Below are 14,408 nucleotides of genomic sequence, written 5' to 3'. Positions count from 1 at the left end.
TGTCACTAAGGAAACAGCTATGAAACAAGACGTTTAAATTAAGTGGAGGACAAAGTATGTAAAGTATTAACAAATAGGTGAACAGGGATAAAAGCAAAGAAACTCTCTATATACAATGAGAGAATTATAAAAATGAGTCATTCTTCAAAAACGTGTTTACCAGGGAAAGAGTTTGGCTCTCAGAATTAATGATGCCTCAGTCACAGGAGGATGAGATATGACTGTATCAGTCAGCTACTTTAAGCTTTGATCTAATAATCTTAGAAATAATGTAACATGATGAAGTATTTCACAACAATTTTCCACAAGTTTCTAGCTAAAACAGGAAAGAATTTTTTCTTCAAAAGAAAGGAAATGATGATTCTTTAGGTATGATTTTAAAATTAATCCTTAAAATAATTTTAAAGACCCAACTGCATTGTAACCCAAATAAAGGAGAGAAATCACTGATCTTTTTTCTCCTATGACATTCTGAATTATCTTTAATCTTAAATAGGAAATTTATAAGAAGGATAATCAAATAGTTTACAAATATTGAAAATGTTTTTACAAAATATTATAAAGACAAAAGCATTTCATTCATGAACTTTACAAAAACTTCATACTCATTTGAAGATGGTACAGAACTATAGTCATGATCACATACACAATTTGAAAATCATTTTTCTGAAGCAAACAACAATTTGGGGAAAATGTAGGAAACTAAATGATTCAACTTTTTTACTGCTATAAGGTAAAAACATTTTAAATAGCAGAGCTCAATTTATGTAGCAATTATGAAAATGTTTTGACTTTCTATATGCGCTGCATGATTGGATTTTCGAGGCTTTCTGAACTTGGCTATGATTTACAAATACTGTAATTTCAAATTCTGTTTGAATTTCTACAAACACACCATAAACCATTAAATCAAAAGTTTCTAAACTTTAAGTCCTCCAAAAATGGATAAGTTTTCTTCTCTTTTACATCTTAACGAAGTCCGTAGTGTTGTCAGCTGCTAAAACAACAGCTGAAAGGAGAGCTCATTGACTCTTTTCCATTTATAGACACTACTGAAGGTTTTATATCACTGGAAAACATATAACAGCTGCTTACCCCCTCCCTTTAAACAATAAATGAGTCATTTCTTGAGTCATGATAACACCTAACATTTGAAAGGTCTTAATGAGTCAGATGAAAATCCTATGATGTGATCCGTTTGAGATTAGACCTTAAAACTCAGCAATTTTTATAGTAGCTTTTTCTTTGTGCATGACATATAACAAATACAATTCAATGACTAAGTTGACAGTACTTTTTACAATGCAGCAGAAAAAAGGTGTCACAGAATTTAGTCAAAACAAAACAAAATACAGTTATGGGCAATTTTCATAATGGTACTTCTCTTGAAATTGATATAATTTCCAATGAATTTTATGATTCTGAACATAAGTTTTCTTAACCTTTTGCTAAGTTTGAAATATAGCTAGCACAAGCTTCTATCATTAAACGTGCAACTAACTGGGAATTTAAAGTTATCCTATAAAGCATAACAAACATAAACAAGAAGAATATCAGAAAATCATTGTAGCAATAAAATGGCAAAACAAATCTTTTATTTCAAAAAAGCATTAAAGAAAATGTCTATTGATAAAATACTCTCCTACACAGTAACTCAAAATTTCAAGTAGAGTCTGATTTATATCAAATTCCAGAATTTTTAAATTTACTTTTACAAAAAAAATAAAAGACTTCCAAATTAGGGAGTAAAAATGGTACTGATTAATATTCAAGAAGTTTATACTTGGAACAGTGTAGCAACACAATTAAACCTGGTTGAAAAGGACCATAGAGATCATTCTCACCCCTTTCTTTAGCAGATGAGCAAACTGAGGCCAGAGGAGGTAAAGGGACTTGCTCACACAGGTACTAAGGAGCAGAACTGAAATCAAAAGCAGATTTTCTTACCCTAAAGCAAGTGCTCTTTCCACAATAGTACATGATTTATCTTACCCTACCTAAGTTCAGAAAAGTTCATCTCAGATTCAAACAGAGTGCCTGTCCTATTCTCCTAAATAATATTTGCAAAACATTAAAAAGTGCTATAAAAATAACCTTTATTAAACACAATCACATAGTCATTTTATGTCAGCAAACTCATATATGTACAAGATTAAAATGCTATGTACAGCAAATAAATTCAACAAACTAAATCCAATTCCGTTACAATTTTAGGATAGACAAGGCAACTGGCAATAACATTTTAGATAAATGTATTTTTTCTTAAATTCTTTAGAGTTATTACTTTACATATGACTATTCAATGTGTTATACCAGACCACTAGGATCTTCAATCTTAAAGTATCTTTAAAGAGAAATCCAGCTCAAATCAAGATCAACTCATTACTTCCCAAAGTCCCTGCAGGGTGAATCCATCCTTCAATTTTTCTATTGCAAGCCCCAGTTCTTCTGAAAATACAGGTTCACGATCTTGTTGCTTTTTGACAGTTAAGATGAGAAAAGAGCATAGGCAAGGAAGAGGAATAAACAAAAGATTGTACATAAGTTTGTGAATACTAAATGATAGTATATAATTTTTATAATAAGGTAAATAGCCTTACCTTATTGCCATCAGCAAAATAAGCCTATGAGAAACAGAAATCTATTAAATTCCACATATCTAACAGATTATCAAGATTAAATGGGGTCAGTGGTCTAAAAAGCGATTGTCAGACTGATTCTATAACTAAATGAATTTTCTCCCTGTAACATATGTTTTCTCTTCTTAAAATCTGTTATAAAGGAATTCACCTAATTTATGTCAATATTTTATATAAGCTATAAAATATTTTTCTGTACGCTTTAAACACTAAATATACGACATAATTACTATTCCATTAAGGTCCTATTCTGCTGCCTGCTTGAGGTATGAGTTTTCAAAGGCTATGTCAATGTATCAGGAGCTTTGGCAGGTCTTTCCAGGCCAAGAAGATATCAAGCATGGGCCAGGAGATTAATCTATCTGTCCTCCAAGGGCCAGACTAACAAAGCTTAGGAAGCCACATCACAAAAGAGGGTTGATAACTAATAGAGGAGGTTTTGGTTTCTTTTTAGGCACAGCTACTTATTAAACCATTTACTCAGGTAGGGTTTTAATCTGTGTGAGTAGAGCAAACACATATCCAAATGTGTGTGCTGAATTAACTATTATTAGTACTATTTTCTTTTGTTTTATTTTTGTTTTTGCAAGGGGGAAGGCAGGGATATTGGGGTTAAGTGACTTGCCCAAGGTCACACAGCTAGTAAGTGTGTCAAGTGTCTAAGGCTGGATTTGAACTCAGGTCCTCCTGACTCCTGGGCCGGTTCTCTACTCACTGCACCATCTAGTTGCCCCAATACTATTTTCTTTTAAAAAGATAAAATGAGTTAACTTACAATCAACCTATCAGTTTTGCCTATGTTGGCAAAAATCATTAACATGGTCTATCAGAAAATATTTTCTTTGATATGATTTGGTATAGCAACCTGTTAATAATTAAACTGGTTCTAGACTTTTTACACTTCCGCTTCAAAAATTTCCTGCCAAAATATTTCATATCAATGAAATATTTTGGTCAAATTAATTTTTTAAAACTACTTTCCCTCCTTGGGTCTTTAATTTTAGCAGTGTTTATTAGAGTTCCCCATAGTAGCAACACAGAGAGGAAATTTCTCAATTTTCTTTTGACCAAACAATACCAGTTTGAAAACTGTACATTCTCCATTTCCGAATAGGATATGCCTATAAAATTAACAGGCAATAATCAAAAGAAGACAGAAGAATGAATCTCTGCAAAGGTTTTTAATTCACCAGAGAAAGAATTCACAAATAAAAAATGTGTTGTTAATTATTGTTTGGTTCTTGTACTGCAAATGAGACAATGAAATATATAATTTTATTCAGAATAAACTTATCATCTTTAATATCCTCTAATATCCCCAAAACTGAAGAAACTTTTAACTTGTCTGAAATAATCTGAATAACTATACTTTCACTTTAAAAACTAAGATATTCTTAGACTAGAAGACAATACACATATCCTTTGATCCTATACCTAAAAATTGTGTGCTTAAGATAGCTTCATTCTCAAATGTCCCAAGTTCTAGGGTATTTTATTGACTCATACTTTACTGAATTAGTTAAACCACAGAGATGAAAAATTATAGCAATTCAATGGATTTCTTTGAGGATACTTACCACAAAAGCATCGGTGTGTTCATCAGACTCTATTTCCACATCATCTTGAATTTGTTCCACTGTCAGATCTTCAAGAGGTTGAGGCTGTAAAACAAGACACTTTGTAAATTAGTCTGCAAAGAAAAGTAAGATGATAAGATGTATCAAAGTTGTAATAACAATTTAACAACTCATTAGGAAAATGTAATTTGGGAATTTTCTGCAGTAATAAAAACTACTACTGTTGTATAAAAATCTATTTGAGCTACATTTGTCTATTAAACAATCATTTTCAATTGTAAATCAATTTGAATATTAAAAGGAATCACATATATGAGTTTCAACTGAAATTTAAGTTTCAAAAATAAATTGGGTCAACATCAAATTATTTTAGCTGGCAAATATGACACCTACTACACTTAGAGAAACTTTAGAGACAATAATAAATGTATTTTTGATCACTTTTTTCACACTTCATTTTTTTTGATAGTATGAAGTTTTAATTTTCCCTCAAAGTAGTAATTAAACAGAATCTGTATTTTTGAAATATCAAAAAAAGATTATGGGGGAACATTTTAAAGTTAAGTTAGAATAAAATGTTATGATTTATGGCACTGGCACAATACTATACTATGTGCTTGATAAATATCTGTTGAATGAATTTTAAAGCAGAGAGCAGATATTTATTATTTCATTCAAAAAGTATTGTTGAGCATCTGTGATGTGCATGATATTGTGTAGGTTACAAAAATGTATTCTACAGTTTCTGGCTTAAAGGAACTAATAGAAGAGATAAGAATTGTATAGAAATAATAATAAAGCAACAAACAAATAATTATAACATAAGTAGAAGGAGTGCGAAGAGCCATAGGATTCAAAGTGAAAGGTTACCAATTATGTCCAAGTAGTGATGAAGTTAAGTTTCATAAGAGAGGTAGCACTTAAGCTATGCCTGGAATGACTTTGAGAGGTAAAGACCAGGGAGGAGCTATTCTAGGTGGAAGAATGGCTTGGGCCAAGACAAAGACAAACAATTTATGTTTTAAGAATGGCCAGTAATGCAATTTTGTAGGATTTTGTTGGGCTATAAGATTTATGTGATAGGTTTGCACTATGTAAGGTTAGCACTATACTATCTAGGACCTTAAATACCAGGCAATGAGTTTTGGACTTTATTTAATGGACAGGGGAGAATTTCTGACAGTTTTAAAATAGGGAAATTATATGAACAAAATAGGCTTTAGGAGTAATCTGGAAGTAATAATGTTGGATGGCCAAGAGAGGGCAAAAATCTATAACGAGAATAGACTGTTGCAAGAATACAAATTTGAACTTTTCCAAAGGACTCATGATGGAAAATGCCTTCCACATCCAGAAAAAGAGCTATGGAGTCGGAATGCAGAGTGAAGCAGACTCTTTTCTTTTTTGTTTTCTTTCTCATGGTTTCTCCCATTTGTTATAATTCCTCTATGCAACATGACTAATGTGAAAATGTGAAAACTAAAGTTTAATAGGAATGTATGTGTACAGCCCATATCAGATTGCATGCAGTCTTGGGAAGGGAGAGGGAGAAAATTTAAAACTTATGGAAATGAATGTTAAAAACTGAAAATAAATAAATTTAGTATTAAAAAAAATACAAATGTGAGAAATAAAGGCCTGAAATTTGGGATGACAATAGAAACAGAAAGGAAGGTATAAATTTGAGAGGCACATGAAGGAAAAATTATTAGGCCTTGGTGACTAAATGGAGGTTAGTTAGGAATGAGGAAAGGGAAGAGGACAATGAGGTTATACATGTGAATTCTTAGGAGAATGGTGGTACAATTAACAGAAATAAGAAAACTAGGAGGAGGAGCTAGTCTGGAGTTAGAAGAAATTTAGTTTTAGACATGTTTTGAAATGTTGGTGGAAAAGTCCTATATGTGATTAGAAATGTGGGAATGATACCCAAGTGAGTGGTCAAGGATAAAGATTTGAGACTTGTCCACCTAGAGGTAATATTTCAAGCTTAAGGAAGCCTATATAGAGAAGTGGGCCATACTTGGGTAGTAGAAGAAAGAGGATGAACAATCACGGGCAGCGATAAATTGGTCAGAGATCTAAAAAGAGAAGCAGAATAATCCAGTGACATAGAAGCCAAGGGATAAGAGTTTTTTTTAAAAGCACTTTGTACTTCTGTCATTGCATATGTCATATTTTTTTACAATAAATTGTAGTTATTTATATCATCTTCCCTTCTAAATTTTAAGTTCTTTCAGAACTTAAGTTCAATATTATCCATCTTTATATCTGACAATATCTAGTACAAAGAAGATGCTCAATAAAAGTTTGGTGAGTGAATGAACAAAAGGAAGGGTAACTCGAAATTACTGAACGCTGCAGAGAGATTAAGAAGAGTGAAGCCTAACAATAAAGACAAATGGATTTGGCAATTGGAAAGTCCCTGAGAATCTCTGCAAGAAATTTCAGTGGATTGATGGGGAGAGAGATCACAGAGGGTTAATGTGTGGGTGGTTTTTTTTTTTTGCATGTTTAGTGAGAAAATGGAGGAAGCAGGGAAAAGACTTCTCTTGAGAAGTCCAGAAGTAAAAAAGAGAGATAAAAATGATAGCATCAGTGAATGTCATGGTTGAGTAAATGTGTGTGTTTATGTTTTAAAGATGGGAGAACTGATCTCTATTGGCAGAAAGACTGAACTAGTGGAACAGAATTTTGAAGAAATAAGAGAGAAAAGAATTTAGTAAGTAAAGTCCTAGAGGAAGTGAGAAGAAGTAGAACCAAGAGCACGCTTAGTTATGTTTGGAACATAAGGACTACCTCTTCATCTTAGAAGGGAATGAGATGATTCTGTACACAGAAATCTAAGGGGTAAAGAAAGAAAAAAGGATGAAGGAATTAGTATTGTATGGCTTCCATATTCACAGTAAAGTAAAAAGCAAAATCATCTGTTGCAAATAAGGAAGACAAACAGGGGATTCAGAGACTTAGAAGCATGGAGAAAGTCTGGAAAGCCTAATGTGTAGAATCTGAGAGAAAATCAAGATGAACTGAAAATGTTGCTGTTCAGCAGTGAGGGCCCAGAATCATAGAACATTAGAGGAAGAAAGGCCACTGGAGATCAATTACAACTCCCTCATGTTAGAGATGGGGCAGCTGAGATCCCAGGGAGGTGAAATTACTTGCTTTGCACAATAAGTCTGATAAGTTGTATCTGAACCTGGTGTTTGGCTCTCAGGCCAGCTCTCCTGCTGCTGGACCGTGCTTCCCCTGCATCAGAGAGCAGAAGCTGAGAAAATGGAAGGAATGGTGGGTGATACAATGTTAAGATTTTCCACATTAAATATGACAGAAAGAAGAAAATATGTTTTAAGTGCCTACTGTGTGACAGGAATTGTGTTACATGTTTTATGGATATTATCTTAGGAGGTGGGTACCCTTATTATTCTCACTTAACAGTTGACGAAAATGTGGCAGACACAGGTTAAGTAACTTGCCCAGAGTCACATAGCTAGTGAGTGTCACATGGATTAAAGAACAGAGGTCATAATGGGAATGGCTATGGATGGGTCCAAGCTATGTATAAAGGTAAGTGAAACTAGGAAAGAGTTAGCGAACTTAGGGAAAAGAGCATCAAGGGACTAGAAGTTAGGATGGAGGTAGAGAGGTTAGGTAGGGACAGGGAATGGAAGTGGAACATAAAGAAGTGGTAATCTGAGGAGAATTCTGAGCTTGAGATTTTGGTGGTAGAGTAGTTCTAATGATGAGACTGAATATGTAGTCCTGCTGATGGATGGCTTAAGTAGAACATAGATGAAGATTTATTAAATGAGACTGTGAGGTCATTGTGTCAGATGGGTTATCAATAAGGATGATAAAATTATGGAGGATGATGACAAGGGGCCAGAGAGGAAGCCTGACAATTGCTAAAGTTACTGAGGAAGACAGGAAATCACTTGACAATTGTGATTAGGAAAAGAATGAGATAGGTATGATTATAATGAACAGATTCCAAGAGGCGAACTTGTTGATAGGCAAACAAACAATGGTTTGGAAATGGTACTGGAAATCAAGGCTGACCTCTTCTCTTATAGTAATACAGGGAAAGGGTCAAAAGAAAGAGCCTTCATTGGAGAGGCCTGTGGAGTAAGAACCAACTTTCAGTTAAGAAAGAGGTAGAGGGAGTGTCCATAAAAAAGTGTATACTGAACACTGTCCCACAATAGAACAAGCATTCCACTAGGCATAATGGAAAAGACTAGAGTGAAGAATGGGTAGACAACAATTAGGACTGGGATGGAGTACGGCTGAACTGGATAGTGATGACAGTACAGGAAAGGATAAAAGTGAAGGAGGGATTTTTGCTTAGGGTGTAGATAGAAGGGATAAAAGAATCAGAGGGTGGGCAAGAAGCATTTGTTAGTGGTAGAGGAAGAACAGTGCTAGGCAGACAGAATCGATGAATTATTCATCATTTTAAAATGGTTAAAATACAATTTTTGTATGCAATGTTCAGATGTTATCTGTGAATTTGAATATAAAAACCTTATACAACAATACGGCAAACTGATTATTTAGTAAGCTGAAGAAATTACCTTTTCTTCCATCTCATAATCCACCCCAAATATAGGACTGGCAGAATAGACTCTGTGAAGTGAATTTATTTCCTTTACTGACTCCTGTAGTTTTTCCACAGGATCTATTTTGAAACCAAGAACATATCCTCCACTCTACAAGAAATAATAATTTAAAAAGAGCCTGAAGAAATATTTCTATCACATAAGAAATTATAAAGCTCTAATATCCTTGATCTCCAGAGAACAACTTCCACACCAGGCCACCTGTATTCTGACTTCCTCATCCTCTTTTCCCCCACCAACACCCAGAGCCCCACCAGGGACCATATGCTCTGACTGCCAAGTTTTCCCTTTTTCTTTTTTGGCCTCAGGCCCACTGCTTTGGTCAGTTCCAAGCCATGCACCATGTGAGATCCTCCACCTCCCTTTCCCACTCTAGTTCCCCACATATATTATCTTCTATTAGAACAGAAGCTCCCTGAGGGTAGGGACTATTTTTACTTGCTTGTATTTGTATCTCTAGCGCTTAGAACAGTGGGTACATTATAAGCATTAAAAATACTTTTTAATTTTTTCATTGATTCAGTTATTATAATGCATAGCAGATTGTAATGGTCAAGGGAGCTAACTTTTCATTGAGTTACTTCTTGGGAAAACTCATAGACTTTTAAAGGAGACAGCTATTAGCTTTGCCTGAGATTAGGTCTTCAAAGTGGCATAGGATACTTGGCTATGGCAGATCATTGGTAGAAATGGTCTAATGTCTCCTGCCAGAGCAAGAAAAATTGAAAGTAGAGGAATGGGCAGACATTCAGGTTTTGGGACTGAATTTAGAGAGAAAATACAGGTGTGTAGGTGTAGGGGTGTGTGTGTGTCTGTGTGTGTGTGTGTGTGTGTGTGTGTGTGTGTCTGTGTGTGTGTGTGTGTGTGTGTGTGTGTTTGTGATTTCCTAAGTCATTTTTAGTCATGTCTGGTTATTTGTGTCCCCATTTGGGGTTTTCTTGGCAAAGACAATGGAGTGGGTTGTCTTTTCCTTCTCTAATTCAGGTGTGGGGAACCTGTGGCCTAGAAGCCACATGTGGCCCTTTAGGTCCTCAAGTGTGGCCCTCTGACTAAATTCAAACTTGACAGAACAAATCCTGTTATTAAGGGGATTTGTTCTGTGAAGTTTGGATTCAAAGGGCTACACTTGAGGACCTAGAGGGCCACATGTGGTCTCGAGACTACCCCCCCCACTCTAGTTTGTTTTACAGATGAGGAAACTGAGGCAAACAGGGTTAAGTGACTTGCCCAGGGTCACACAGCTAATGTCTAAGGATCAATTTGAACTCAATTAGATGTGTCTTCCTGACTCAAGGCCTAGCACTCAAAGCACTGCACCACCTAGCTGCCCAAATAATGATTTTACTTTAATGAATCTCTACTGGAAGTTGGGATAAATAAGGCATAAAAACTTGTACAATGAGAGATAATAAAATCCTTTTAAATGACACCTAACCAAAAAAGATCTACCCACATAATATTTTCTTAACCTAACAAGTATTATTGTTTTTCTGGGAACATCTAAATAAGACTTAAGTCTTCCTATATAACTTTACACATATAGATAATCCCTTCCTTACCAGTGCTCCCCACTGGTGACTAGTATCATATTATATTATTAATAAACCCTTAGACCTAGGCTGTCACAAGTACAAATATCTTGTACTTATTAAACACAATGTTAAAAACATTAAATATCTTACCTGTTGAGAGCTCTCTATAACAAGTGCTAAACCAAACTTTGAATCTCTGATCTTTATAGAACGCTAGTTATAAAATGAAAAAGAAACAAAAATGCATTTTTTGATTATTTGGTGATAAAAGACTTTAACATTTACTATTCTGTCATCCTATTAAGATTTTAATTCCATAATTCCATTTTTTTCATGGTAAATGATAACTACAACATGATAAATACAATAAATGCAGCATGATAAATACAACCACCAATATCTAAGTGATAAAAAAATTCTCCTTGTATTATTATACCATGGAAATCAATTAGTATGGAAAACACACTAATATCAATGATCAAATAGAATTCTCAAATGAAGAAAGCCAGTAAAAGTCACCAACCACAAAAATGTACAATTTCCTAAAAATGTTTCTGACTGTGTCATGAATCAGTACTTAAAACTTGAAAAAATGAATCAGGGCCCAGTGATCTGTTAGTGCCTGAGGGACATTCCTTTTTGTGGCTTCTTTGGCAGAAGTGATCCACATGGATATGTGCTTCCTCCTCCCTTCTTATAATCTGAAGGACGTTTAGCATGTTTACCTAAAGAAAGAAGGGGCTTTGGGGATCATAATAGTTACTTCAAACATGTAAAGGGCTGTTGTGTAGTGTTAGGGTTACTATAAACGGCTCTAGATGACAGAGCTAAAGCAAATGAATAGAGGTTACAGGGACACAGGTCATAGTTTTCTTTTGTTTCCCAACCTAGCATAGTACCTAGCATATAATAAATGTTTAATAAATGCTTTATTTCTCCAGCTATGTTCCTCTGATCAGTTCAGATGAAAGTACCTTCAATCTCTTCCTCCCCACTTACTTCCCCCATCCCTTCTGGTTTCTTTCGTCCCTAGTGTATTCTTTTTTCCCTTTCCTTTTTTTCTGTTAAAATAATTAAAGCAACGAAACCACTCCTAGGCTCTGTCATGCTTAACTCTCTTTATAACCCCTGATGTTATTACGGTTCTGAGGAGACACTTGTATTATCTCCCCCGACAGAATGAAACTACTGGTTTGTATTTACTGTTTTATGTTTCTCTTGACTCCTGTGTTTGTATTACAAGGTTTCTACTAAATTCTTGTCTTTGCGTCAGGAATGCCTGGAAGTCTGTTATTTCATTAGAACCCCATTCTAAGTCTACCATACCCTCTTCCCGCCCCCTCCCCACCACCACCATATTTTTTTCTACGCTCAGTTTTGCCAGGTTGGTTATTCTTGTATGGAAACATATTAAAAACCTTTTTTGATAAAACAGAAAATATTAAGAAATAATGTTTTCTCCAGCCTAAAACCCCTTGTAGGAAACTGGGTAGGACAAAAAGCTAAGAATTTTCTTAGGGAAATAATATTATTGCCTTCCCCTTACCTGAATTCACAGGACTACTATTCATCTAAAGATAGTCTTCAGTTTCCCTTCCCCTGAAGCTATCTGGGCCAAAACATACTCTTCTCCATAGGGAAAGGCTATTGAAATCATGTCAAGGTGGAGTCCCATTGATTCTTTGAGGGGAGTTGTCCAAAAAGGAGTGGGATGGTGTTTTTGTTGTTGAACTATTTTCTGAGACATTTTTAACATCAAGCTGTATTTTAACACACTGTCAGCCTCTTTTGTTCAAAATTCCTATAAATAGCAAGTAAAATTTTTTTAGTGCAAAGAGACTCATCAGAGGCCATGAGGGACCCTATGCTAATTTGCTCACCTTTCTTTAAGTCAGAAAACTGGTAAATAAAATTGTTTCCTAAAACAATTGTACCTAAAACACAGAGTACACTATTAACATTTTTTCTTTGATACTTGGTCATGAGCCTAGATCTTTTACTTTTTGGGGATATTATATTCCAGGCTCTCTCTCTTTAATAGTGGTGGCTGCCAAATATGTGATCTTGACTGTGGTTCCTTGGGATTTGAAATCTTTCCAGCTACTTGCAATATTTTCCCTTTCTATACCTGGAAGCTCTGTGTTTTGGCTACTTTGTTCCTGGGAATTTTAAATTTAGAGTTTCTTTCAGGAGGATGACTGGTTGCTTCTTTACTTTCACTCTGACCTCTGGGTTCTAATAGACATAGGAAGTTTTCTTTCATGATTTATTGAAATATGATATCTTAACACCCTTTTTTGTCATGGCTTTCATGTAATTCAATGATTTTTAAATATTTCTTCTTGATCTGTTTCTCAGGTCACTTGTTTTTGATATAAGATACCTGACATTTTCTTCTGTATTTTCAACTTTTTAACTTTGTTTTTAATATTTCTATTCTATTTTTCAACGAGTCTTATTTGGGTGAGGTTTTGTACCTCTTGTACAAAGTTGTTAATTCTTCTTCCCTGTCCTTCAAAAGTCTCATTTCTTTTCCAATTTTTTCCTCCAGCACTGTCATTTCATTTGTCAAATCATTTGTTAACATTTGTTTTATACTGTCCAGGAATCTAGTTGACCTTATGTCCATAGTTCTCCTTTGACGTTTTGATTGTAGATTTTTTTGAGTCATCTGCTTCTGTGTTTGTGTTTTGGATGTCCCTGATACCAGAAAGGCTCTTCACTGAAGGAATCTTTCATTATTTACTCATTCTTCTAGCCTTACTTTTCAAATTGGAACTTTTTGTTAGGGCCAGACTCAGCAAACTTGTGGAGGGAATCTCTGGGCCTTATTTGGTCTTGATGTGTAATCTTTGGGGTCCTACTGCTACTTTCTCTAGATACTGAATGCTGTCTTTTCATAGGGTCTTGGGAACACTAAGTATGGGGACCTGAAAGCTTTCTGTAGGGCCAAAGCAGTCTGATTTAGGAAAAAGTATGATCACTGTCCTCTTGGTCTAGAAGCTCTGCAAGCTTGGTTTGGGACTAGGCAACACAACTGTAGGCTCACTGGTTGGAGCACCAGTGGACTGCTGCTGAACCAAGCCCCTGTAGGCTAGTTGGAAAGCTCTAAAGTTTCAGGGTGACAGAACTACAGGCTTCTTCTAGGTATGAGCTCCCTACCTTGTTAAAACAGCTGTAGGTCTCAGACAGAATTGGTAGTTGAATTAAAGACCTTTCTCTAGGGACAGAACCCAGTATCTGGTACCAACAGCAGGTCAGCAGCACATAGGGTCTGGTTATCTCCTCAGTCCATATTCAATTGCTACCCAGTTCTGGAAATCAGAGTGAAAGAACTGCCAGCTGGCTTCTGTCCCTACTGGATCTGGGATCACTTCCTGCTCCAGGTACACATCTGCAGATTCTAGTTCAGTCCCTTGGCTGGAAGGCTCTGTGCAGCACCTTTCTGGCTAGACCAGTTCTTAGGGCCTGTAGACCTGGGCTGGAAAAATGACTGTGTTTTCTCCTTGGATTTCCTAATTACTACTTGGTCTTGTGCTCTAAGTCTTTGTTGGAGAAATTCTGATGAAGAGCTGAGCTATATTGCCTTCTCTTACTCTACCATCTTTGCAGGTTTTGAGTATGCAAAGAGCTCATCTCTAACCTAAAGCTGCTTTGGGGCAGACAGTCAACAAGCATTTGTTAAACAGCAATTGCATGCCAGGTAGTGTGCTAACTGGTGAAGATAAAAAGAAAGACAAAAAGCAGTCCTATTCCCAAAGAGATCACAATCGAATGGGGGAGATAACATGCAAACAACTACGTAAAAACAAAATGTATATAGGATAAATAACCAACAGAGGGAAGGCACTAACATTAAGGAGGAAAGGCTTCTTGTTGAAGGTGAGATTTTAGTTGAAACTTAGAAGGAAGTCAGGAGATGGAGGTGAGAGAGGAGAGAATTCTAGGAATGGGGGAGTCAGTGAAAATGCATGGAACTGGGAGACAGTGTCTTCAGTGAGAGATATCAAGAAAGTGAGTGTCACTGGACTGCAGAGTCAC

General features: G+C 35.5%; 1 protein-coding gene across 1 annotated transcript in view; it reads right to left on the bottom strand.

The window, feature by feature from the left end:
* Nucleotides 1-452: 452 nt before the first annotated feature.
* The window catches only part of BBS5 (Bardet-Biedl syndrome 5), a 29,730-nt gene continuing 15,774 nt past the window's right edge, over nucleotides 453-14,408 (bottom strand). Inside the window, exons 8-12 of the mRNA XM_036746250.1 lie at nucleotides 10,518-10,580; nucleotides 8,791-8,925; nucleotides 4,217-4,300; nucleotides 2,601-2,624; nucleotides 453-2,476 (exon numbers count right to left, since the gene is read on the bottom strand). Coding sequence (XP_036602145.1) covers nucleotides 2,375-2,476; nucleotides 2,601-2,624; nucleotides 4,217-4,300; nucleotides 8,791-8,925; nucleotides 10,518-10,580 — 408 coding nt within the window. The 3' untranslated portion in view covers nucleotides 453-2,374. The remainder of the gene's footprint in view (nucleotides 2,477-2,600; nucleotides 2,625-4,216; nucleotides 4,301-8,790; nucleotides 8,926-10,517; nucleotides 10,581-14,408) is intronic.

Source organism: Trichosurus vulpecula, chromosome 2 (genome assembly GCF_011100635.1).
Source record: "Trichosurus vulpecula isolate mTriVul1 chromosome 2, mTriVul1.pri, whole genome shotgun sequence".
In the NCBI taxonomy this organism is placed as follows: Eukaryota; Metazoa; Chordata; class Mammalia; order Diprotodontia; family Phalangeridae; genus Trichosurus; species Trichosurus vulpecula.
This window is presented reverse-complemented; position numbering and strand designations above follow the sequence as displayed.